Below are 23,332 nucleotides of genomic sequence, written 5' to 3'. Positions count from 1 at the left end.
GTAAAAAAAGCAGAAGTCACATACATAAATAACAGACCTACGGTAACAATGGCGGGAAAAATTCTGTACTTCTTGAGGTTTGAAGCAATGCTACATCCAGCAGATCAGGAAGTCACTGCATGGCTTATGTTTCACTCCGATCTATCCTAGATACACATCCCAAACACACCAATCAAGTGGCTTGTAGTGGGGAAAGACTTGCGTAAGAACAGTGTTAAAGAAAAAACAGTCAGCAACAAAAGGGCCAGATCTTCTGAATGGTGTGACACAGCATGAATATGAAGGACAAAGTTGCAAATTCCCTAACATCTGTCTAAGAGTTGCTCTAATTTATACACCTAAATACAAAAGCTCACTCCAACATGTGAGGACTGCCAGACTTGCAGCCCATGTCATGGCATGGGAGAGGCAGGGAACAGTTACTGTGAACTTCTGTCAGCATTAGCTAAGGGTCATTTTCATAGAAATGGCATCTGATTTTGACTAGACTTTCCAGTGTTGCCATTTCTAGAGAGCTGGGAAACTTGTTCGTATGAAAATGATTGAAATGTAGTACAATGAGTTAGAAAAGCACAAAATTAAATAGATTTAAGACCACTAAAGTTTCAGCTCACAGGTGTGCAATAATAACAACAGTATTAATGGTTATAATTACAGTAATGAAAGATCGTACATAGAAGGAAAAGTTAATCATATAGCAACAAGATGCTGATGTTTAAACTAAATAGTAAAAAGCAATTTCACTTTAAGGCATTGAATCATCATGATCCTGTAGGCAGGACAAGAGTTTACAACAGCATACTCAGCATATTCATCATGTTTAAAAACCAATAACAATAAAGATTACATGTGTTGTCTGAATAAATTCTCCATATGCGAAATATTTTTCCTCAACAAGTATCAAGGTTTTTTGAAGCAGACAGGCCATGTCTTCCTTGCATACAGCCTTTGCAAGTAGTTACCACTAAGTTCAGAAGAAATTATATGTATTCTACTGCGAGAACAATATGACTAGAAGTTTTTGCAGTATTTTCTTAGAAAGGAGGATAATGATTATTGTGGGAAGAACACTTAGAGACACAGACAAAAATGCTGCCCCAAATTCCCTGAGATCTGGGATTTTTTATACTTTGAATACCAATCCAGGGTTTGTTTTCCTTTTGTAATGGGCTGAAACAAATGTCCAGATACCCATGGATTTCTGGCACCACAGATAAAAGTTTGTTGAAACTCTGTCCAGTCTCTTAATTGTCCAAGAAAAACCATTTCCAAGGAGATTTTTTTTTGGTTTTGGACATCACAGTTCTCTATACCAAGACCCAAGTTTCATGAAAATCTTCAAGGAAAAAATGCCTAACAGATGTATTTCTTATCTTATATTTTTCATAATGTTTTAGATGTATAAAATTAGAAACAAGAACCTGAAGGATTAGTTCATACTTATAGACTTTCTTTTTTCTAGAGTGGGCAAAAAAATCTCCAAGCCTGCCTGAAATGGTGAGGAGAAATAGCCGAGGAAGCCTGCCTTAAGCCTTCCCTGGGGCTGCCCACCCCACCAGGCAGCCCTTGCCCCCTCCTGCCTCCACCCTGGGCTGTGTGGCATCAGGTAGCCCCTGGTATGGAGGTTACTGGCATTTCTGTGAGGAGGTCAGTGTGGCACCGTTCCCTGGACCTGGCAGCAGGAATTGCTGGCCACAAGCTCACCGTGCAATCCTGAAGGGCCGCATATGTTGCTGCTGATGAAGAGCATGATGTGAGAGGCTCAGCTAGCTTAGCTTCATATTCAGATACTGCCAGCTGCACCTATGAAGAAAAGGCAAACCAGAGTCTAAAACCAGCAGGAAATATATAAGTAATATTTTAAATAACATCTTTTAAATATTTAGTGCTAAGAGAATATTATATCCTAAGCTTTTGTAGCACTGAGTGCCTTTTGAAGTTAGAAGATGTAGCTCCTTGTGACTGGGGCAATAATGATATTTAAAATATTTCCTTTATGACCTACTAACTTCTAATAAAGTGTTTATAAGTATGCTTCTGGTTTATTAGTGCAATATACAGGAGAATCACTTAGGTTTTCTAAAACACAGCATACATTTTTGTGTGTTTATTTCAGTGTCTTCCTGAACCTGCCTTTTAAATCATTCAAAGCACAAATTTACATATAGAAGTCTTGCAATTACCTTACAAACCTACTTATATATTCTAGTCCATCCCATTATAAATCACATTTTGTATTCAATTTTGGGAAAAATAAAGAGTAATTCTATAAATTGCTGCAAAGAATCCATTAGACTTTGTGTTGTCTACCTGTTTAAGACTTTCTTCATATTTCTGCTGTGCTGATGCGTTTCCTGTGATTGTTCCTTCCAGTCTCTGTGCATGATCTCTTAGCTCTTCCCAATACCTTTTGACCTGAGTCAGTTTGGCTTTAATATGTGCACATTCTCCAGAGGTAACAAACTGGGAAAAAGACTTGGCTTCCTCTTCTAGATTTGAGATTCCAGTTATTTTACCATCTATTTCTTTGTTAATAACCTAAAATGTAAAGTAATAGTGAATAAAGAAGCACAATAGGTCTTTAATTATCAGAATATTTTCTACTTCCTGTTTTTTTTCACCTGAGCTACTAATACTCTTCATTAAAAAAGTAAATAAGAGGAGACTTCATTGACCACTTGAAATAACTACTTATAAGTGTCTTTAATAGACCCTGTAAATTCCCTTTTTCTTGAAATTAGCACTAGAAAAGGGTTAAAAAACAGTCTGCCCTAAAACCAGTGTCTATGAAGAGGAATTAGGATTGCCTGAGGTGCATATTTTTGTAAGCAGACAAGATGGTTCATTTTTTAGCATCTTACTTTACAACAAATTAACACACAATCCTCTTAAAGATACAAAATAAATACACGAAAGATGAAAAATACAAAAAGATGAACAAAAGTAAGTGTATAAATGAAAACAATATTGTTAAGGAGCTGACCCCAAACAGTCGATTGTGTTTAGTAAGTGTTCAAGCACTTACAAAATAAAACATGCTGTGATTTAAAAACCAGTAGAGACTGTTTTCATTTTCTAATTTAAAATACTATGGTATAATAAAGAGTAAATTAAATTAGATGATGACGTAGGGTGAGTGTGCCCTCAGGCAGAGGATTAAATAAAGACCACATTACAGTATAAATAAGAAACCATGAAACAAGAGTGATAATGGCCTTTGGTACTTTTCATCTGTCTTCCATGTCAATTAGTAAATGCATAAAGACAAACTAGCACTGGCTTTACATTTGATCAGCTGCATGACAGCAACTGTCTCCTATTTTTTTGTTCTTGTTTTTATTGCAAATTAGAGGCAAACCTGAAAGCCACAACATCTAAGACAGAAACTTATGGTGTTTCACATTCAGTGGCTATTTACTCAGTAAGCATCAGTGAACTTGGAAATAAGATTTTTTTTTCCACAACAGAATGCTTTTAATTTCTGCTGATGTAGCACGTCCGTGGAGCTCTTCTCAAAAGCAGTGAAAAACAATTCATTGGGAGGGGACCGAAAGACCCAAGACTGCTCTTTGAAATTGAAATTGACAATAGCGTTCTCAGATATTAAAAAGTTAAGATATGTATGTATATGACATCAACCGAAAACTTTCCTGAAAACACACTCTCAAAAGCCTAAAAGTCCTTCTGCTACAATTGTGATAAATCTATGGCATCTTGCTTGCCACTTTAAAGCTCAGATGTGGCTTACTGCAACATTCAGAGTCTAGAATTAGCAGGGTGACAGTACAGAAAAAATGTGGTGCTGTAAGCATTTTAGTGTCTCTTTATGCAATATATTCTGAATTAATTCGGATTATAAAATATCTTTTTTGCATGAGAATACGGTGCGGAGGAAAAATACCAGATTTGCGGCCCTGAAGCTGAAATTACCTAACAATGCAGCAGATACAAATGAGACAGCGCTTTTTTACTCCCACGCTATTCTGTTAAATTCACTCAGTTACATAAAAGAAGGTGGATAATTGAGGCCTTCAAATTCTCACTGAGTCTGCCACCAATGGCAACTACTTGTGATAACTGTCATTTTGTCCACCAGGAATTTTGGAGAAATGCGTAGGTGAAAATCTGGCTCTGCTGAAGTCATCTGGGTTTTGCAGGCAACGCCTCCAAAAGCAGCACGTTACCACTATGTATGACAACTGCATTCAGCTGACCCCAGGTTTTTGATCTGGTCAGCCAAAGATATCTGGGAGCACACTTTTTTTTTCCCCCCTGTAATGTTTTTGCCTCACGTTGAAATATTATTTACTAATAGTTTGAACTAGAAATTATGAACTAAGTATGATGATTAGTGTTGCGACACAAACTAACTCATCAGGAACCTCACAACAAAACATAACAATTCAAAGTCAGGCACAAAGCAATGCTGCAGAAGAAGACCTCCAGCTACGTCCACGTATTAGGGGTTAGATGACTCGTTTCACATATCACATTTCATGAAGCTGGTTTGTTCATCTGAGTTACAATGATGTACCCTAGGCTTTATCTGGAGGATTTTCTCTGCTTTATATCTGTTCCACTCAGACATTTATGAAGACTACCTGCTGACCATTTTCTCGCTGTCATGACGTTTAAATGAAGAAGGCTTATGCTGGCATTTTCAAAAACTTGCAATGCAATGTAAAAGTTACTTTTTATCTACATATAGAGCAAAGAACAGCCTTTCTGGGAAATGGCCTTGGATGGACTAGTAGGGCTTAACTAGGCTCCATTTAGACAGACAAGAGCTGTTGTCATACTGTAATGCAATATTAATATCATTTGATGGACTTACTTTCTGTCTTAAACATTTGAATCGTACCTAGTAACTACTGAAAAGTACGGCTACGTGACAGTGTGTGCTAGTGGAATAAATGCCAATGTATTATTTCACAAGGAAACTGTTTTTGAACTGCTGTGGTGATGAAGCAAGAATTCAAGCATTGTTTTATTCTTCAATGATGAAATCCAGGTATTTTATTTATTTGATGTATGTAAAGTTGTGATCAAATTAAGAACAGGAAAATCTGTTGATAAACTGTTTCTGTCACATGAAACAAATGCCTTACGGGACCCTTTGGAAATACTTGGTGTCAATCTAGTCCATGACTGCAAGCAGCTGCACACCTGTGCACTTTCTGAAGAGCAAGTAGGCCACAGAATAAAGAAAATGGCAGTGTGCACTGCATACTGGAAAACTCTGTCCCCTTAGAAACATGCAGTTTCAGAGAAGGTATGTTTTCATTTGTGGGAGGATATAAAGTCAGCCCTTGAAATGCAATGCTTGGAGACAATATGCACCCCTGTTAGCAATAAGAAACTAAACCACCACGTATCCAAAGGAACGTACACAGAATTTAAGACAGGTAGATATAATAGCAATAAATGGTATGTAGGTTTGCAAGCTACCAAGAGCAATAGTTTCTTTATTATTTCAGCATAAAAGATACATAAATCAAGTTATAACTTTAGCTTGCAAGATTAAAATCAAGTTCTATATCCACTAGCTGATGTATGTTTTAAAATAAAAAAGCTTTATACAACTTGTATTTATGTGGCTATTTTGTACACCAGTTGAGATTACTCAGAAAATGAGAAGTGTATAAATTAATAATATTTTTAACCATACACACAAATGCTCCATATATGTAAACTAAACACTGACAGAGAAGGCAGCCTGCAAAAATTTTCCTCTAGTTTATGTAAAACCTTTCTGCGTGGTATATTTGTGTACAAAGTGTGCCATCGTTACATCATGGTAGTTCTGAAACATTTAAAATGTCTGTTCCCCCTTTTGGCCTCTAGCAAAATGACAGATAAATGGACTTTTAATGCTAAACATAACAAGAACTAATCACCTTGATTTGGCTGATCTGTATGTCCAAAGGAGATGATGATGTTTCCAAAGTTTCCAGTTCTTTTTCTTGTTCAGCTATCCAGATGGACAGAGCTTCAAAATTATTGCCAAAATGATCCCACTTGTTTTTCACCATTTCCATGCTTTTAATACTAAAATTAACCAAATTAATTAGAGAGAATAAACAGTTTAATATCATGAAGCTGTCCATATTCTTGCTAGAATAAAAATATAAATTATTCAATCTACAGGAGGATAATTTTAAAAATTTCTGGTTTTAGAGGACCAAGTTGAATGCCTAAATTCAGACTTGGTTGTCTCTCAGACTGCACCCAAAGTCAAACAATTATATTAGCCATAGTGGGGACACCGAGAAGTGAAACAGCTTCATTCATCAGCTGTATATCAAGAACCTCATCATAGCAGGAAGAGAAACTAAAAGTAAGATGATTTCTGTGAAGTAATATGGAATTAGGATTATATCAGGTATCTAAAAATTGAGATAACTGAGTGCATAGATGTTAGTCATTCAGTCGTTGCAAAAGAATGATTGAAAACCAGTGTATTGTGGATGCACATTATTCACCAATGCTTGACCACTTTATTAAGCTTGGTTTTTTTATAACAGCACTCTGCCCATTTTATAGGAAGTTTGTGTTTTCTGAAGCAATAATTTCATATCAAGCCAAAGAATCAACAACAAATATGACTCAACTACCTCAATGTTAATAGATTTATATTGAAACATACATTATAGGTATGTTAGACAGAGACAGATTATGACTGATTCTTGTATATATTGGATAGCAAACAAAGCACCCTTTTTTGTCACAATTAAGAAGTCTAAGGCCCTTATAAAGCATAACAGCATTAACTTCCAGTATACAAGTTTCTGCTCCTTTCAAGTCACTGTAAAGAAACCACTGCTAATGTAGACCCTACACACAGCTTGCAAATCATGCATTTTTCTATTTTGCTGAAAATATTAAAATTTCATCAGAAAAATTTTAATATTACAAAATTCCAAAATACATTTTCCTTTTAAATATAGCCTTAAAAACCTTTCCATGTTAAAAAGTTTTTGTTCTATTTTCTTTTTTTCACCCTCATTAAAGCTTGAGGAAGCTTTAAGAAAAGATGTAGTCTAAAAATGTAAAAATTGGCCTTTTTATTTTTTCGTATTTATTTTCAAAATTAAAATAAAATATCAATGTCAACAGCCATTTACTGATGAGACTGTATCCAAATTCAAGTTATCTGCAGGAAAATATAGTGCAAAAATATTTCACTCAAGTCCAGCCCAAGAAAATACAGCTGGAAATCAGAATCAAGGGATCGAATCAGTGGCACAACAGTTGACAATCCTTAGCCTTTGTATCTGCCTTTCTTATAGTTGTAGGAAAGCCACAGACTATAAAGAATATAGTCCCAAACACGCTGCACAGCCACACATGTTCTCCTTGGAAAACATGGGCTAAATTTGCTCTGTAGCTGACGATGGAGAGCGGCTCAAGTTTTTCTTTCCCTTTCCTGTTCATTGGCATAGTATGTGCTGTACGTATTTAGCATACCTTCACTTTAAATTACTCGGCCAAGATTTTTATTGATGATGTGAGTTACAACAAACTCTTACAAACTGATTATAAGTTCTGTAGATTCACTATAGAGTTGTATATATTTGCATATTTTGCAGAAGGGATTTATTTTTTTTATTATCTGTCACAGTACCACAGACATTCTGTACAATCCATACATTCAGCTAAAACCTATTTCATATCTACATTGAAAGGGGATATCCACAATGGCTTTCATTTAAAAATAGATGACATTATTAAAAAAGTGAATATTCATTGTTAGAAGGATGAATTTCTTCAACTGAAAAAATCATACTAGTTTTCTGTCTAATATTGGAGAAAATGATGTATAAACTGAAGTATTCAGTAAGATATGGTAGAATTTGACTGCAAATCACTGTAATACTTCATATTGGAGAAAGCGTTATGTAAAAAAATTAGACTGCCAATAATCAGAAAGTTACATCTGCTGCAGAGGCTAGTTTTACAACTCTTCTTTTACATTGGGAAGAAAATGGCACCAAATTAAAGTCAGATTAGCATGACAATGGTCAATAGGAGAAAAAAACCCACTAATGTGGGCATTGCCCTTCGCTTATATTCAGATGGAGGTGGTGGTACTTGCTTAAACTTATACAGCGAATTATTCTACATAGTAATTCCAGTAAGACAACATAGAAATGGCACATATATCTATCACCTGTCTATCAGATCTAATATATGCAAAAATACTAATTTCATACTCACATATAAATGTATGTGTATATAAATAAAATGCGAATAGCAACAGCTGAAGCTGAAGTTGAGTAACTTGAGTTCAATAACTGAGCTAGTTACTCACTTGAGAAAGAGATGAAATTTTTAAAAATACAAAAAGCTGCAACTATTTACAGGATTTAACAACTTTTTTTTGGAGTTTGAACTTTCAATTTTTAAATAACATTTGGCAAATAATGCCTTTGCTATTTGCAACAGCAGAAGCAGCTTTTGATATTACCCATGAAATAAAATCTGGGCATTCAGCTAAGATGAAGGCACTTCTTGACATTCTTCTGGAGTAAGTGGAATACTAAAAACTGAGGCAAATATGGAAAATGTGCCGTTCTCATACTTGCACTGAGGTTTTTCTTTCTAAAAGAGTCTAGTACCTCAAGCATTAGTTTAATTATTCCTTCTTCACAGGACTGGGGCTTAAAGATAAGTGACAGGTTAAATGTAACTAACAGTGGTTTTATAAACTACATATTATTAAACAAAGATTTTGTTTATTTGCACGCACTCTTTTGACATATTTGGTATTATAACCTGGTTACTATGCCACAGCAAGCTGTAAATGATGGACCTGATGAGACCACACAAAATGCTGACAAGGTATTCTGGAAATCTGATACAATCTTATAGTGGAGAATAAATATTACGACTTGTTGAGAACATACTCTTCTTCAAGAGTAACTTCCACTTTTTTCACTTGTTCTTGGATTGATTTTGCCTGCTGTTGAAGGGACTGCTTGTTCTTTGAACCAAGCTGTATCTCAGAAGAATTCTTCACCAGATTCTCAGCCTGCACTGCCATTGCTTCAGCCTGCTTAGAAAGTTCCTGTAAGAATGCAAGACACATTAATACAACTATAAACAGTTTCATATATTTACACAAAAAGTATTTTTCCTCAATGTCTGTGGTTAGAAAAAGTTCCTGTATCCTGTGTGTCTATTTTGAATGTGTACATAGGTAAAAAAAACATCTGAATAAAGTTATTTTCATGTTGCATTTACGAAATGTTCATTGGAGCAAACTAGCTTGAATAAAATTTCGCAAGGGACACTATGTCCGAAAGTCTTTAACTCCATCAATCAGAATTTATTCTATAGCTCATCAAGAAATTTAGTTGTAAATTGTCAAAGATCATACACATCTTTATTTAATCTTTAGATCCTACCTTTTACAGAGGGGATTTTGCAGTATCCTGTAGCTTGTAGTTTCACTTAGTTTTAACAACTATTTTCTGTCACAAATGGTAAACCCATACACCAGAACAATGGATGCTGAGCAGAACTAATATATGCATCATTTAGTATAAGATTCATCAAAGGGTATAAACACCAGGAAAAGCATGACACTTAGGCAAGCCAATCAGTACTATTACTTCTGTATTAGTAAATAAAATGGGCTGAGATTATTCTGTGTTACTAAGGGCAAGTGGCATGTTATGGCTTATGTCCATATTGTAGAAGTCTTTCGTTTTTCTCCTCAGGGCTAAAAGGGTGTTAGTTGGCATAGGTCCACATAACCTTGCCCCAAATGTTATGGTGTAGATATGCCAGTGCTTGACACTGTTTAGCTTACTGGTATAGATGATTACTGAGCATAAAATGGGAAGACCACAAAATCATTTTACCTTCCACACGTGTGCTTCAGATGCAGATTTTGAGTAAATCTTCATAATCTTTTAATAAAATAACTCTTTACCTCTAAACAGTTTATGCAGTCCCTAATCTATATAGGAAATTTGCACCAGCAGTAACAGCAAACCATGCAAAGATTGAAGGCAATACGCTTACTACATGTTAACAAGCAAGACAGATATCTCAGTTCCTGTATTTCACATAGTGAATACCTTTGTCTGATCCAGTTCTGAGGAGAGGCTCTCTAAACTGCTAAAGTTTAAGATACGTTCAAGTGCAGAGCTTGCTTGATTGAGATATTTTACTACTGTTTCTTTGTCCCTTTCAAACTGCTCCCATTTATTTATTGTGACCTACAGAAACAAACAAACAAACAAAACCAAAACAGGAATGCAAAGACAAAAAGATCAAAGGGGAGAAGAAAAGAATTTAATTGTAAGTTACTGATAAAGGAAAAAAGAGAAAGACCTGACATAAAAATAAAACAATTTCTCCTGAAGTGCCATCTATTCTACAGACAAAACTGTTCTGAACCTAATAAAAGTTTTCCCTTGAATTTTCAGTAACTCATACTGTGCTGTGCGAAAAAGCACTGTTCTCTAAGGTGCTAGCAATATTTAAATCTTATTTTTGAATGTCCTATAAGAAGTCTGAAGTAATAAATGTAGATGCTTATGTTTATGGTGACAGGTAGCCAATGATACCTAAAAGGATTTTCAGGTGGTCTAATGAAATAAATTACAGTAAAATGGTAGATGAAAATTCCTACTCATAGGAAACTCACACATAGAAAATCTATTTGTTCTTTTCTGATAGTATAAAATTTTGACTAATACACATCAGTAAAAACAAGTATTTTCTTGATTCTGAAGTTAAAGTAAGGCCAGAGTTAAGACTTTATATATGGGGTATCTTAGAAAAAAAAACTGGTTTCAATAACGATTTTTTACATTAAGAAGTTATTTGAGCTCTATATATAATGTTTTTCATCTTGTGGTTTATCATGGAAAATAGTTTTGATGACTTCAAACATTTGTGCGAGATAGTAGACAGATGGATTACCATTCTGCTTAGAGAAATGTAAAGGACAGCTCAGATATGGATGCAAGGAGCTATAAATTCTAATCCGTGTTAGTGAGTGATTAGTTATACAACCTGGAGCAATCCATTTGATTTCTCTATGATTCTTTCTTCCTTTAAATTTGGAATAACCGAATGTATTTCACACAGTAGTTGTGAGGATTATATTTGCACAACATCAGGTGTTATTGATCTAGTATCCAGCCTAAAGACTCTCACTTAAAGGGCAATGTCATTTTTAGTAACCAGGGGAGACAGCCCATCTAAAAATTAATTTACAGATAAATTATTTAAAATATCTATTATGACTCAACAGTTGGGGCTTTTAAACACTTCCAAACAAAATGCTGTTTTGTTTTTAAGACGTATCCAGCAGATTCAAGAAGTTTTCATGGAGGTACTGACCATGAAAACCCCAAGGACCAAGATTCAGAGGTGAGAAAGTGAGCTCAGACTTTTTACATTTTAAAAATTGGGTTTTTACTAAGTTAGAAAAAAATAAAAAAAAAAGAAGAAGGAGAAACCACAGGGTTTTATTGCTACTTGCAAAGGACCCACCTGCAGTTGCTCTTCACGTTTCTCCATAGTCTGCTGCATGCTCTCCAATGTTCCTTCCAACTTTTGTAAATCCTCTTGCATTGTGCTGGGCAGTCCACCTTCAATCTGCAACTGCTTAGCTTGGGAAATCTGCTGTTGCACATCCTGCCTCTTTGCACGGAGTCTCCTTGTCCTTTGCTAAAAGGATTCATCCAACAGGAATGATTAGACTTTTTAGCTCCTTTGGGAAACTGGCACAATGAAACCACTTTCTGCTTTTGCAGGGGTAAGCAATGAGAATAACAACGGGATAAACTGTGGCAAGTGTTCTCAAGAGTCTCATATGTTCATCAAGTATATTCCTTGGGTTCCAAAATATGGATACAGTTTTTGTGGCATACAAATGGGAGAGAAAGAGTTACAGTATGGACATGTATCCAAAGCAGTATTTCAGAAAACAGACGCCCCAACAGTTAGGCAACTGCAGCAGTAGCCACAGGTGCACGTATTCCTCAGGACTGCCTAGAAGCATCCAGGTCTGCTCTGCACTCTTTAAGGCACAGGTCGGAGCTTCAGATTCATTGAAGCAATATATCAGCCTTCATTAGAGAGCAGCAGGGGGATGGCCAAGTTGCATGACTCATTCTTTGATGCATTTTGCTTTGCAGCACTATCAGAGACTCCGAAGACCACCTCCCTTCTTCTCTAACATGCCTGACCTATTGCCAGCCTTGCTAGGTAAACTCACAGCTCTCTGCACAGTTGTGCTCTGGGTACCTTTAGGTCTTTGTCAAAATCTGGTTTTACCTTAACAGACTCCACATCAAAAGAAGAAGGTCTGAGGACTTAAGGAGAAGGTAAATCTTCCTACTACCTCTCCTATGATGGATAATAGAGTTTTGAAAGAACAAACACGAACCTTTACACATACAACAGCTTTTACAAATACCAAAGAATTTAGATAAGACAGAGGTAAGACATAGTAGTGCCAGGTCAGACAATATGACATGACTCACCTCACAGAAACAGATGTTAATGTAAAAACACTTACATAAAGTCCAAATGTTGACAGTAAATTATTTTTGTTCTTATTAGTTTTAAGCAGGCCTCAAAGTTAATTTTCCCTATTTGGCCTTAAACCCCATGGTTTGTGCTATATGCAACCCATATGATTTATTATTACTGTTGCCCGCAGGTGTTTTGGTCTATTATCAGTGTATAAAAGGTCTTCTGTTCTGCTCCTGCAGACTGGAGGCCAATCTGCTGCTGCAGTAGCTACCTAGAGGAGATGAGGCTAGAGGTACACCTCCTCTCCAGTATTTAGAGCTGGGGCCACATCAAAGATACTGAAGTCAAGAAATTTCTAAAACCAGGATCAGGCCAAATTTACCATGATCAAATCTGACACACAAACTTTAAAAAGGTAAAAAGGGAGAGACTACCTATTCACACAGCAGACTTACCTGAAATTTCAAGTAAATGAAGCCTGTTTTTCAAGTGTTCTGTACCCAGAAAAACCCAGGTGAAATAAAAGGATATTCAATCAAAGTTGAAAAGCAAGCTCATCTTTGGGAATTACATTTAAAAAATACTGAGTACTTTTTTCATTGTAAGAAATCAATACTAGGAAATTATTTCCTTTAGAACTCTCTCAGGTTTAAACATAAAGAGTTATGCTAATGGACATAACAAAATCTAGTAATTACATACATTCTACCTTAAAACAAAAAATCAAATATGGACATGAGGAATTGCCCTACCTGATGATGAAGTAGTAGTTGCTGAGCTTGTAATAAACTTTCTGTATCCAGGATCCTTTCAGCCTCTGCTTGGGCTTCTTTAGAGTTGTTGATTAAGTCTTCAATTGCACTTTTAACTTCTTCTTTGTACTGCACACAGTCTCCAACAGTGCCTAATGTCGTTTCAATCTACAATTATGGATAACTTTAAGTATTTCATGTTGAAAGGCACATCTATATCTTAAGGGCATATTTATATTTGGAATATTTTTTAAAAAAATATAGTAAATTGTCTAACTCTAAACCATTTTTGTCTCCAGCATTCTTAACAGACACCTTTAACTTTACATTGAAAGATCGACTGTAAACTTAAAATGTGACCAAGGAGACCTTTGCCTTGTTTAGACATACTCCCTATTGCTTTGCCATATGGTAAATAGCTGTCTGTGACAGCCACTTACTGATGATCACTTAGAAAACACATGCTGTCCTCACCCTTGCAAACTGACCCAGATTCTGAAACACCTGCGCTATTCAGCTCACAAAAAATCTTGCTGCCTTCTGGACCTTCTAGAGCAATGCCCTGGTGAATCACAAATGTATTAAAATGCCCTGTTGCTCTGGTTTTATGGGCCACAACATGCATGTGGTGCAATATCCAGCCTCAATTTGCAGATTTTTTATGAAGAAAAAGATATATCTATTCAGCATATCAGAAAGTTCTTCCCTCTTTGCATGATTTCGCTAACCCCTTGTAGCTGATTCTCAGTACAGGCTCTGTTCCTCAGACAGTTCCTGGGTTTTAAGGTTTTAATCATAAAATATTCTAGAACTAAGAAACTCCTTTCTTTTCTTCCTCCATTCCTTTCTTTCTTTCCAGTTCATATTCACTTTGGAGGGTCATTCAGATTCAAGACATTCTCTTTCCTGTTACATGAATGTTTAGTCTTGTCTTTGCTTTCCAGAACACATTGCTGAACTCTGGAAATATCCAGTATCAGTCCTTGTCTACATGGTCTCATCCGTCTGATTCACAAGCTGTAAATTTAGCTGTGGAGAGTACTCAGACTTTCAAGAATCAGCAGTTTCTTAACTATAGTAAAAAGTGTCATTTAGATTATGCTTTTAGATTCAAAATAAGTTTAGATTCTAGTTCTTATTTTCTTTTTTTACCTTCATGAACCTATGCTCCCTTAGTTCTGACTTTCGGAGGAAACAAAAAGCAAAAGTACTTTAATACAAAATAATAAAAAGAAAATTTATTATCTTAAATTTTTTTGCAGTCACTTGGAAATCAGAACTTCAGTGCCCCCAACTTTCCAAACACAGTTTTCATACCACAGAAGTTTAGAGAAGTTTCAATAGATGTATCCATGTATCAATAGATACATGGAACTTTTATACATTTGGAACACCTACAAGGCTTCCACAAGAATGTAAGATGTTCTCAGTTTCTCCTGATCTTTCTTTTACTGTGAAAACTGTGAAGCAGCAAGTTCTCTGAGATCCCACAGAACTCAAGGGTTCAATGGATTCTAAGAGGTTTTGCTTATCAGTTAGAAACTTCCCATAATTTCAGCTGTTACAGTATCTCATTATCATTCAGACCTCAGAGAACTGCAGCCTTTTCCTGCAAATTCAGTGCATGATAAACATCTTTAATGATTTGAAACTACTTCACAGTAATTCCTTTATTATTTCAGCATGAAAGCTACATAAATGAAGATTAAAGTCAAATTCTATACCCACTAGCTGATGTACAGTAGAGTTTTGCCAATGTTCACTATGAGCTGTTTTCACAAAACTATGTTTTGCCTCTAAAACTGGTGACATTTTGATTCCAGAAACATTTACTATGATGCTTTCCAGTCCTGCAAAGGGAAAAGATCCATTATAATAATATCAGTATTTTTTGCCTGCTAATCTCAATGCTTTGCTACCCACGGAGTACAAATGAGTTTTTGTTGCTGAATGCTTGCAGTTTAATTAAAAACACACAGCAGGGAAGTTATGTTTGTGAAGTCATGATTGATGTAATTTCATATGACACTGTAAATGGAGAGTTCTTGTGTCCCTCATACTGTACCTCAGCCAGCAAATCTAGGAGTCCCTTGAAGTCACTGGAAAGTTTACAAAGCTCATCCTCTGTTTTTTTGGCTTCCAAATCAGGACATACTGTGGTCAAAACAGCAAGTCTAGATTTCAGCCAGCTGTGATTTTCTCCTTGCTTGTTAGTATGCTTCCTAATTTCCTATGGAAGAATCAAAAGGTATTTTCTTCAAATAAACAAAATATATTCATGAGTGACATGCATGGCATCCATTCAAAGATTAGTAGTGTAAACATACTACCTTTGTTCTTATCTTGAAACACAAGAAATTTAGTATTTTTCTATTTTAATTCCCTCTCTGATTCTGTTCCAGACAATGGTTAGATTTTCACATTTCCTCCACAGACTTTACTCCACTACTACTTATTAGACTGTTCTTTACTAAGTAGTAGTGGAGTACTTTTTCCTCACAAACTAACATTTTTGCCTACAGATAGGTAGATAGGTATGTAGACGGTAGATATTATGTATACATTTTCCATATGTTGACCAAATTTCTTAGTTACCATTTAAATCTTAAATGCTGACTTCCCCAAACATAAAATTTCATGTGATACAAGGTTTGTGTATTTTTTTTCTATTTTATTTAAATAGTTTTTCCCTCTTTTCACCCAGTAGTTCATTTATATCTTTGTGCAAGTGCTGATGAGAAGCTGCCAGCAGTGAAAGTGCATGGGTACACCAGACATCTTGGAGCAGAATCACCCATTAAGCTAAAGATCTATCTGCTTTATCAAGGTCATCCTAATTATGTTTCTCTGCACAGTTAGTCTAATAACCTGTTCATGACTTTCACACAAACTCCTACAGTATGTGACATTCCTATTTTTGCCCCTAGTATGTGAAATAAAAAAAGAAATACGGGTCAAGCTAGGTCCTAAGTGACACAATAAATTATTGTCTAAAACTAATTTAACCAAGCAATTCAATCTTCAACTATTCTACCACTTCTGTTACCAGCCACCAGTGCAAAAGTGAATGGTAGAATATCTTTGCCTCCCCTGTTACACTACCATAGAAGAGAACTTCTATTATAGAAGATTTCCCAAGATGTAAGACAGTAACCTAATCCTTCAAAAACCCCCAGTCCAGAAGTTTTGGCTTTTCTTTGCACAGCACTTTTAACTGTGCACGCAGCACGAGGAGGGACAAGCATTTACTCCATCTGCTTCTACATTTTGGATGTTCTGAATATACAGATAAAGGGACCTGCCATTCTCTAGATTATTAAAAGTAGGAACTCCTGCCACACTTTGCTGCATGTGGAACTTTCTCCTGGAAATGTTTTTAAGAATACCAGGAATCAGCAGAGCTGCTATGGTCTGTATAGCAAAACAGCTGCACTACTTCAGAACACTTTTTGTCCAGAGTCCCAGTAGCAATGACCGTAGCTTTGTTAGAATATAAGCCAAGGGCTCACCCCCACTGACGCTTTATATTGCTTGTATTTGGCTGTATCATTGACACCTTCCTTTATCTTCTTTAGTTCTCTTTCTGTTGATGAAATCCAATTTGCCAATTCAGAAAATCTGAAATAAAACATCACATAATGCAAAGCAAGGAAAAAGTTAGGAAAAAAATGCCACCACCAAACGGTAATCTCTTCAATTTAAGACAAAAATTATAAAATCCACTCAGAAACCCACAATTTGTGAAATTACTGCATAAAGTATAGTTTTATACTTGAAGCTAACAACACATATCATTCTTTACATGCTACTGATCTATGATGACATTTGGAGCAGTGACCACACATAAGGCTCTAGGAGACTCAGCTAGCAATTGAGCTGACACCTGTTCTTATAGCCCTTCCAGGTGTCCGAGTGCTCCGTTAGCTTTACGTATGTACTGTCTATCTGGGATTTGAGCTCCTTCAGGATTCGGTGGCTGCTTTCCAATGTAGCCCTGACTGGATCAGAAACTGGCAGTTTTTGGCAGAGTTCTTCAATCCGTTGTAGCCTTTTCTCACATAGATGGTAAGATCCCTTGTCACCGAAGAACAACTGATGGGAAATAAAGCAGAAAATTCAATAAAAATACAGGTTGGCAGAAATCACAAAGCATATCCATATATTTGTTATAAACTGTAGTAAGTTCAAATAAAAACTTGATAATTTAGATGTGAACAGTGTTCGGTGGCCTAAGAGTTGGTCAGAGCTTCTGTTATTATTGACATTGAAATGTATTTCTGTAAATGCCCACATGGTGGCATATAATTCATACCATGTGTTCCTCGATCATCCTTTCATTGTCTTCTCTTGATAACACCTTGTTCTGTCGAGCTAGTTCAGCTTTGCACTCCTCCACTGTGACCAGGAACTTGCTTTTCTGTACTTCAATTTTCAAGTGGATCAAATGATATGGGGCTTCTGTTTGAAGATCCTACACACCCACAGGGGCAATAAACAAGCACAGAGATAAAACACTGCTCCCATTAACCTCAGTGTGAAGTTACTACAAATAAATTATCTAAAAACTGCTTATATAAGAATAAAGCGCATATATATATATACACACACACATGAACAGATGGGGGCTTCTCTGTACTCATTTAAGTAAATAAATCAGCTCTGTTACCAATATCTCTTAGCTATATGATAAGGTCATAAGTTTCTGGGTACCAGAATATGTATGTACAAGGCACATTACAGAGACATCTTGATTCTTGTCAAGATATACCAAATATTTCCTGTATAAAATAATAAAGCAAACAGTAATAGTGAAACTATATTCACAACTGCTTCCAGAGGTTCCTGTTTGCATGCTACTGAGAAGTCACTCATCCATCACTGCAGCTTTGACCTGCAATGTGCTGTAGCAGGCAAAAATTTCCATAGCTTTTGAGCAATGTTTGTTCAGTTGTTAGAGCCTTTGGCAGAAGACACAATTTAAACTGAGAGCCTGATCTCTTACAAATTTGTTTCATTAAGGTTAGGAAAGTAACTGCAACCATCCAACATCAGCCAGCACCTATACTCAACAAACGTTCTTAACACAGATATCATTATGGCTGTCCGTAGGGGGAGAAATTAAGGTTTCATAATTAATATCTCACATTTCTAGACTTTTGACCACTTTACTTAACAGGGCTTTTTCAAGAGGGTATTTGTAGGTCATTCAATGTCACTAACCTTCCACTGCCTATGGAGTTTTCTCACAGCTTCCTGCAGGTTATGTTGCTCTTGTTCTGGGAGGATGTCAGTAAGTTCATCGCATGCTTTCAGAAAGGCATTTAGGACTCTCTGATCCAACTGCTTAAAGAATTCCTGAAGTTGAGGCAGAAAGTGAGAAGGTGAGAAGATGAAGCTGGTTATTAATATGGTAACCTGCCAACGTGAAGTTCCCTAATGTTCCTGTAAGTTTTGAGGTTACTTCTGCTGCACTGAAGAATTTAAGTTCAAGCTAAGGAAAGAACTATTTCTAGCTATTTGAAGTCCAGCAAATTGATTTATTCTCAGCTAGTACACTGAGATGGTATTTTAACAAGAATACACCTTAAAGCTACATGCATAATTAATTGTTATAATATAGACATAGATATTAATTTGAAAAAAAAATATTAGTGGATGCATGAGACTGGCAAAATGTAGTGTCCTCACTCCCAATGATTCTACTGGCAAAACTGACCCTAATTTCTAAGGGGTCTTCCCTCTTCACCTTCTGGTTGCTTACATTCATCAATAAGAGGGGTGACCTTTTTTCTTTTTTGTTTTTCAGTCTCAACATTATTTTGACCTGATCTGTATAACTTCTATACGTGAAAGAAATCCACATCAATTTTAAAATTACATGGACTTTTCACTTGTATGTCATGCACTAAAAGATTTCCATGAGGAAGGTCAGAGAATTTACTCACGCTATGTTTCCTGAGAAGTTCTTCAGGATTTCCTTTTTCTTTTAAGCAACAATTGGCAATCTGTATTACTTTCTCCAGCTCTGCTCTAGACTCCTCAAATTTCTTCATTAAACGGCTATTTGCTTCTATGTTTTTTCTCCAGTCACCAGCTTTCCTGACCATATTCTGAGTTATAAGCAAAGAAAATGAGCTGGCACTTTCTCACTGATTTTTGTTTGCTCTCTTTTAGCACAATCTTTAAAAAAATGCATTTGATTGGTGTCACTCTTTCAAATATATGCCATTCACAAGTGCTTCTTCCTTTCATGCTCCCATTTCCTCAATTTGTAATACTTACATTAAGACGCGTACTAATGTCACCCTTCATTCAAATAAAAATGGCTACAGATGTCTCTGATACCTTCAGAATGCCTCTGCCATTTGGCTAGTGTTTCTTTCCTGGAGCCTGCTTTCAAATGTAAAGAACCTGGTATGGCTAAAAGCTTGCCATTTCATTTTTCCTAGTAGCAGACTACCTCCTCCTACATGGCTCTACATGCATGTGGTTTGACCTAAGGATCCAACCAGTTCCATGCTACAGGTCTTCTGACCTGGAGGAGGTTTGTACAATTATCACACTAGTAGGCCAGATAAGCAACCACGTAAAAAACCACTTAAAAGAAAGACAGCAATTTTTGTGGTTTAGTTGCTACTCTGAAATCCTCTTGTTTTGAAAGCTTAGTCACAGCTCTTCATTATTCTGCTTTGTGCACTGCTTCATCCAGTGGTTACAATTCCATAAGCAAGTAGCAAAATTTAGCAGGAGAAATGAACAGTTCATCAGTTCATCTGCAGGAGGGCATTTCCAACACTGCTTACTACTCATACACTTTAACATCCTCACTGATTACAAACCCCACTGTAAGGAACTGTAATGATTTTACCCAGTGAGCTAATCAAATCTGTAGTTCTCAAACATCTTGCTAATCCTTTTAGAATTTTCCTGATAAAAATTTGTGTATAATAGTAGTATCGTATAGGAACGTATTCTTTACATGAGAAAATGTCAGTTTCTAGATCTACAAATATTTTAACTCTTGAGTATGCCACATTTTGTGTGGTTATGCCATGTTTTATAAGTTTATTTTCTAACACAAAAAGAGATAAATCACCATCCATCTTTATAGAAACAGAATATTGATGTTCAACATGGTAAATTTACCAAGCTACAACTGTATCTGCTTCTGTTACTATAAGCTAAACTTAAATAATGATTTCTAAATTGGGTATCAAAACCCACTGATCTTTAACTACAACCCAGAAAATACAATATATATTTAAAAATCTACCTCTCAGAAACAGCTTTTTGCTGATAGGTGATTTTCTGCAGCTTAACTTCCACTTTAGGTAGCTTTATCCTGAACGATAATTGCCTGAAAACAAATCCAATAAAACCCAACATCTGGATATCTGACTCCAAGATAATGGTTAATTTCATGCTAGAGTGGGGCTAGACTAAGGCTGAATAGCTCCAAAAATATCAATACGGCTAATAACAACATAGAGCTCTACAGGTAAGGGGGATTATAGCCCAAAGTACACATCTTTACATTAACAAATGCAAATATGTATTTGAAACTTTCTATATTCACAATCCACTGTATTTTCTGAGGAAACACCAAGTCCAGCAATAGTAGCATTTGCAAAAGTTTCCATCTTCCATGCTTTGCATAAAAGGAGATGTATGGGAATATAAGAGCAAATAATTAGCCAATATAACAAAGTCAGGAGAAACAAAAAACAGTGCAGCCCTAACAGGTAGATTTCAGGCTACTCGTTCCAAAGTAGCCTGAAATGTGTGAAAGTTCTCCTTAAATCCTGGGTTCCTCTGAGACAGGCTCACCTCTGAATTACTGCATGAAGAACATGACCATCAGTCCCCTGACTACTTATTGCCTAATACAAACAATTCCTTAATTAAAAACTTGATACCAGCGAGGAGAGCTCTCTATGACTGTAGCTATGGAGTGATGAAAAGGAGATACGGTAGGATGGATCAGCTACGTATGTACAAGCGTTCAAAAATATGCACCAAGATACGACATAATTACCTGAAAAGTAATCTGAACTTGTGTAACTTTCTTCTGAAATGTTGACTGATGGAAATGCTGTAACGCTTTACTTGAAGCCACACACTGCAGGATACTCTGACTATTTCTCTCAATCAGGGACAAATCCTTCTTGCAGTTTTCTTGATAAGCTACCAAATCCTGAAAGAAAAAAACACATATCCACCCTGGCCAGGAATAAAGGAGAAAAAAGTTTGGCAAAATAACAGGAAGATATTTTTTGACAGTAAGAACAAAAGGGACAAGGTCAAAGCACCATGACAAACAGACCACTCAAAATGTTACATGGAATGACACAGACCACAAAACTTTCTCCTTGTATACAGAGTCCTGTACCCAAATAGAGCTCTAGCTATCTACAAAAAAAAACCAGAAGCGTGTACCCAAGCCTTTCAGGTAGTTTTAGATAATGTAGGGTCAATACATTATTCTGCGATTTAATTCTATGGGATGTCTATTTTTATTGTATAATTGTAAGTAGGCAGCAGTGAAAACAATAGACATAAGAATGACAACTCAAAATGGATAGCAGGTAGAGATGTTAAGTCTTCTTGGCTTTCACCAAATTAACCTTTCATGTCAGCTATTTGAATTCAGATTTCATTACAAATGGCATTAAGTAATGAGAATTCTACTTAAAAAAAGTAAAAGAGAGAGAGGAAAAGAAAACAGACATGAAGTTGCACAGGCTGATAAAAATGTTTAAGAAAACCTGCAGTGAGGAAACTGTTTTGCTATTCAAGGAACACTGTATTTCTCAGTAGAAAGCTCTTTTTACTCTCTGATCAGCAGAAACCAGCACCCTCCACATAACTGAGATTTTGGTTCCTTAGTTGGCAAATAAATGCAGAAGAAACATGCCTTTTTATTGTGACATTCTGGAGCAGGATAACCTTCAGAAGTAACAGAAAGGAGCACTCTTATGAGCTCTTATGAGCTTGAAGTTACCAGAAGAGAAGACCCTTCTTGTTGAATTATTGGGCCAGTCTCCAGAGTCATTATATGTTTGAACTAATTGTTATATACACACACACAAAAAATTAAATTTCTTTGTTCCATTTTTTTTTCTCAAGGGACTCTAAATGGCTTTGAAAGACTTCAGCTTCCCATAAAAAAAATCCATTTATTTATATTATCTGTCAAATCTGACCTAATGAAATGTGTACACCCATTTTGAGGGACTAGTTCTAGGCTATATATCACACATACACAGGGATAAACACCACTTCCTACACAAGATCCTCATATTTTCATTTAAATTTCCAAGTGAGTTCTGACTAGCTCTGAATTCCTCCAGAATGAAATGTTGGTTAGTCAGGTAGAAAAGTTAATGTTCTACTACAATGCATTTCAAATAAACCACTTTCAGACTTCTAAGAAACTTCCATCTTTGTCCAAAAAAAACCTAGGGAAGTTCTTGATCATGTTATTCCTTCTGCTTAATAAAAACATCCAATGTATTTCTGATACTTCACTCCAATTCCCACTAGATTAAAAAAAAAAAGAAAAAAAAGAGAAGTTCTACATTTACTTCTTGGATTGAAACCACAGGTACTAGGAGGGAACACAAGTTTCAGTCCTTGCATGTTTATGCCTAGCTGACTTTAAGATAGGCTATGTTTTTTGCCTGACTATGAACAAACATTTGCTCAGCTTACCAAGTTGCAGTCCCAATTCCTAGAAAGCTAACTGTAAATACTCAGAGGCAGCAGACCTTTATAAGATGTTTTTGAAACTTACTTGGGCTTTTTGTTTAAGAAGAGTTGTAGGTTGTGCTTCAGGATCCAGGATAGAAATTATTTCATTGACTTTTTCAAGAGATTCATAAAAATGTGTGATTTGTTTCTCCAGTTCTTCCAGTGGAGACAGCAGATGCTGGCATTCATACAGCAGGGCACAGGAATACTCCTTAACCTTATGGCCATTTTAAAGAAAATAAATTATTTAGAGAGTTGTAAAATTAAATAAATAGCAGCTTCCTCTGCATGTGGGTTTATACAGTTGCTTCGTGCCTCTTTTAAGATAGATG

At 36.0% G+C, this 23,332-nt stretch overlaps 1 protein-coding gene across 1 annotated transcript in view; it reads right to left on the bottom strand.

Moving 5' to 3' along the window:
• The window catches only part of SYNE1 (spectrin repeat containing nuclear envelope protein 1), a 311,148-nt gene that overhangs the window by 185,121 nt on the left and 102,695 nt on the right, over positions 1–23,332 (bottom strand). The window contains exons 20-34 of the mRNA XM_075087908.1: positions 23,044–23,217; positions 21,286–21,444; positions 19,196–19,360; positions 18,471–18,605; positions 17,563–17,721; positions 17,134–17,342; positions 16,760–16,868; positions 15,316–15,480; positions 13,251–13,418; positions 11,512–11,688; positions 10,086–10,226; positions 8,907–9,067; positions 5,898–6,048; positions 2,311–2,538; positions 1,705–1,803 (exon numbers count right to left, since the gene is read on the bottom strand). Of these exons, the coding sequence (XP_074944009.1) occupies positions 1,705–1,803; positions 2,311–2,538; positions 5,898–6,048; positions 8,907–9,067; positions 10,086–10,226; positions 11,512–11,688; positions 13,251–13,418; positions 15,316–15,480; positions 16,760–16,868; positions 17,134–17,342; positions 17,563–17,721; positions 18,471–18,605; positions 19,196–19,360; positions 21,286–21,444; positions 23,044–23,217 (2,400 nt within the window). The remainder of the gene's footprint in view (positions 1–1,704; positions 1,804–2,310; positions 2,539–5,897; positions 6,049–8,906; positions 9,068–10,085; positions 10,227–11,511; positions 11,689–13,250; positions 13,419–15,315; positions 15,481–16,759; positions 16,869–17,133; positions 17,343–17,562; positions 17,722–18,470; positions 18,606–19,195; positions 19,361–21,285; positions 21,445–23,043; positions 23,218–23,332) is intronic.

The sequence above is a fragment of the Phalacrocorax aristotelis genome, chromosome 3 (genome assembly GCF_949628215.1).
Source record: "Phalacrocorax aristotelis chromosome 3, bGulAri2.1, whole genome shotgun sequence".
NCBI lineage: Eukaryota > Metazoa > Chordata > Aves > Suliformes > Phalacrocoracidae > Phalacrocorax > Phalacrocorax aristotelis.
Note: the sequence above shows the minus strand (reverse complement) of the source record. Positions and strands in the feature narration are given on the sequence as shown.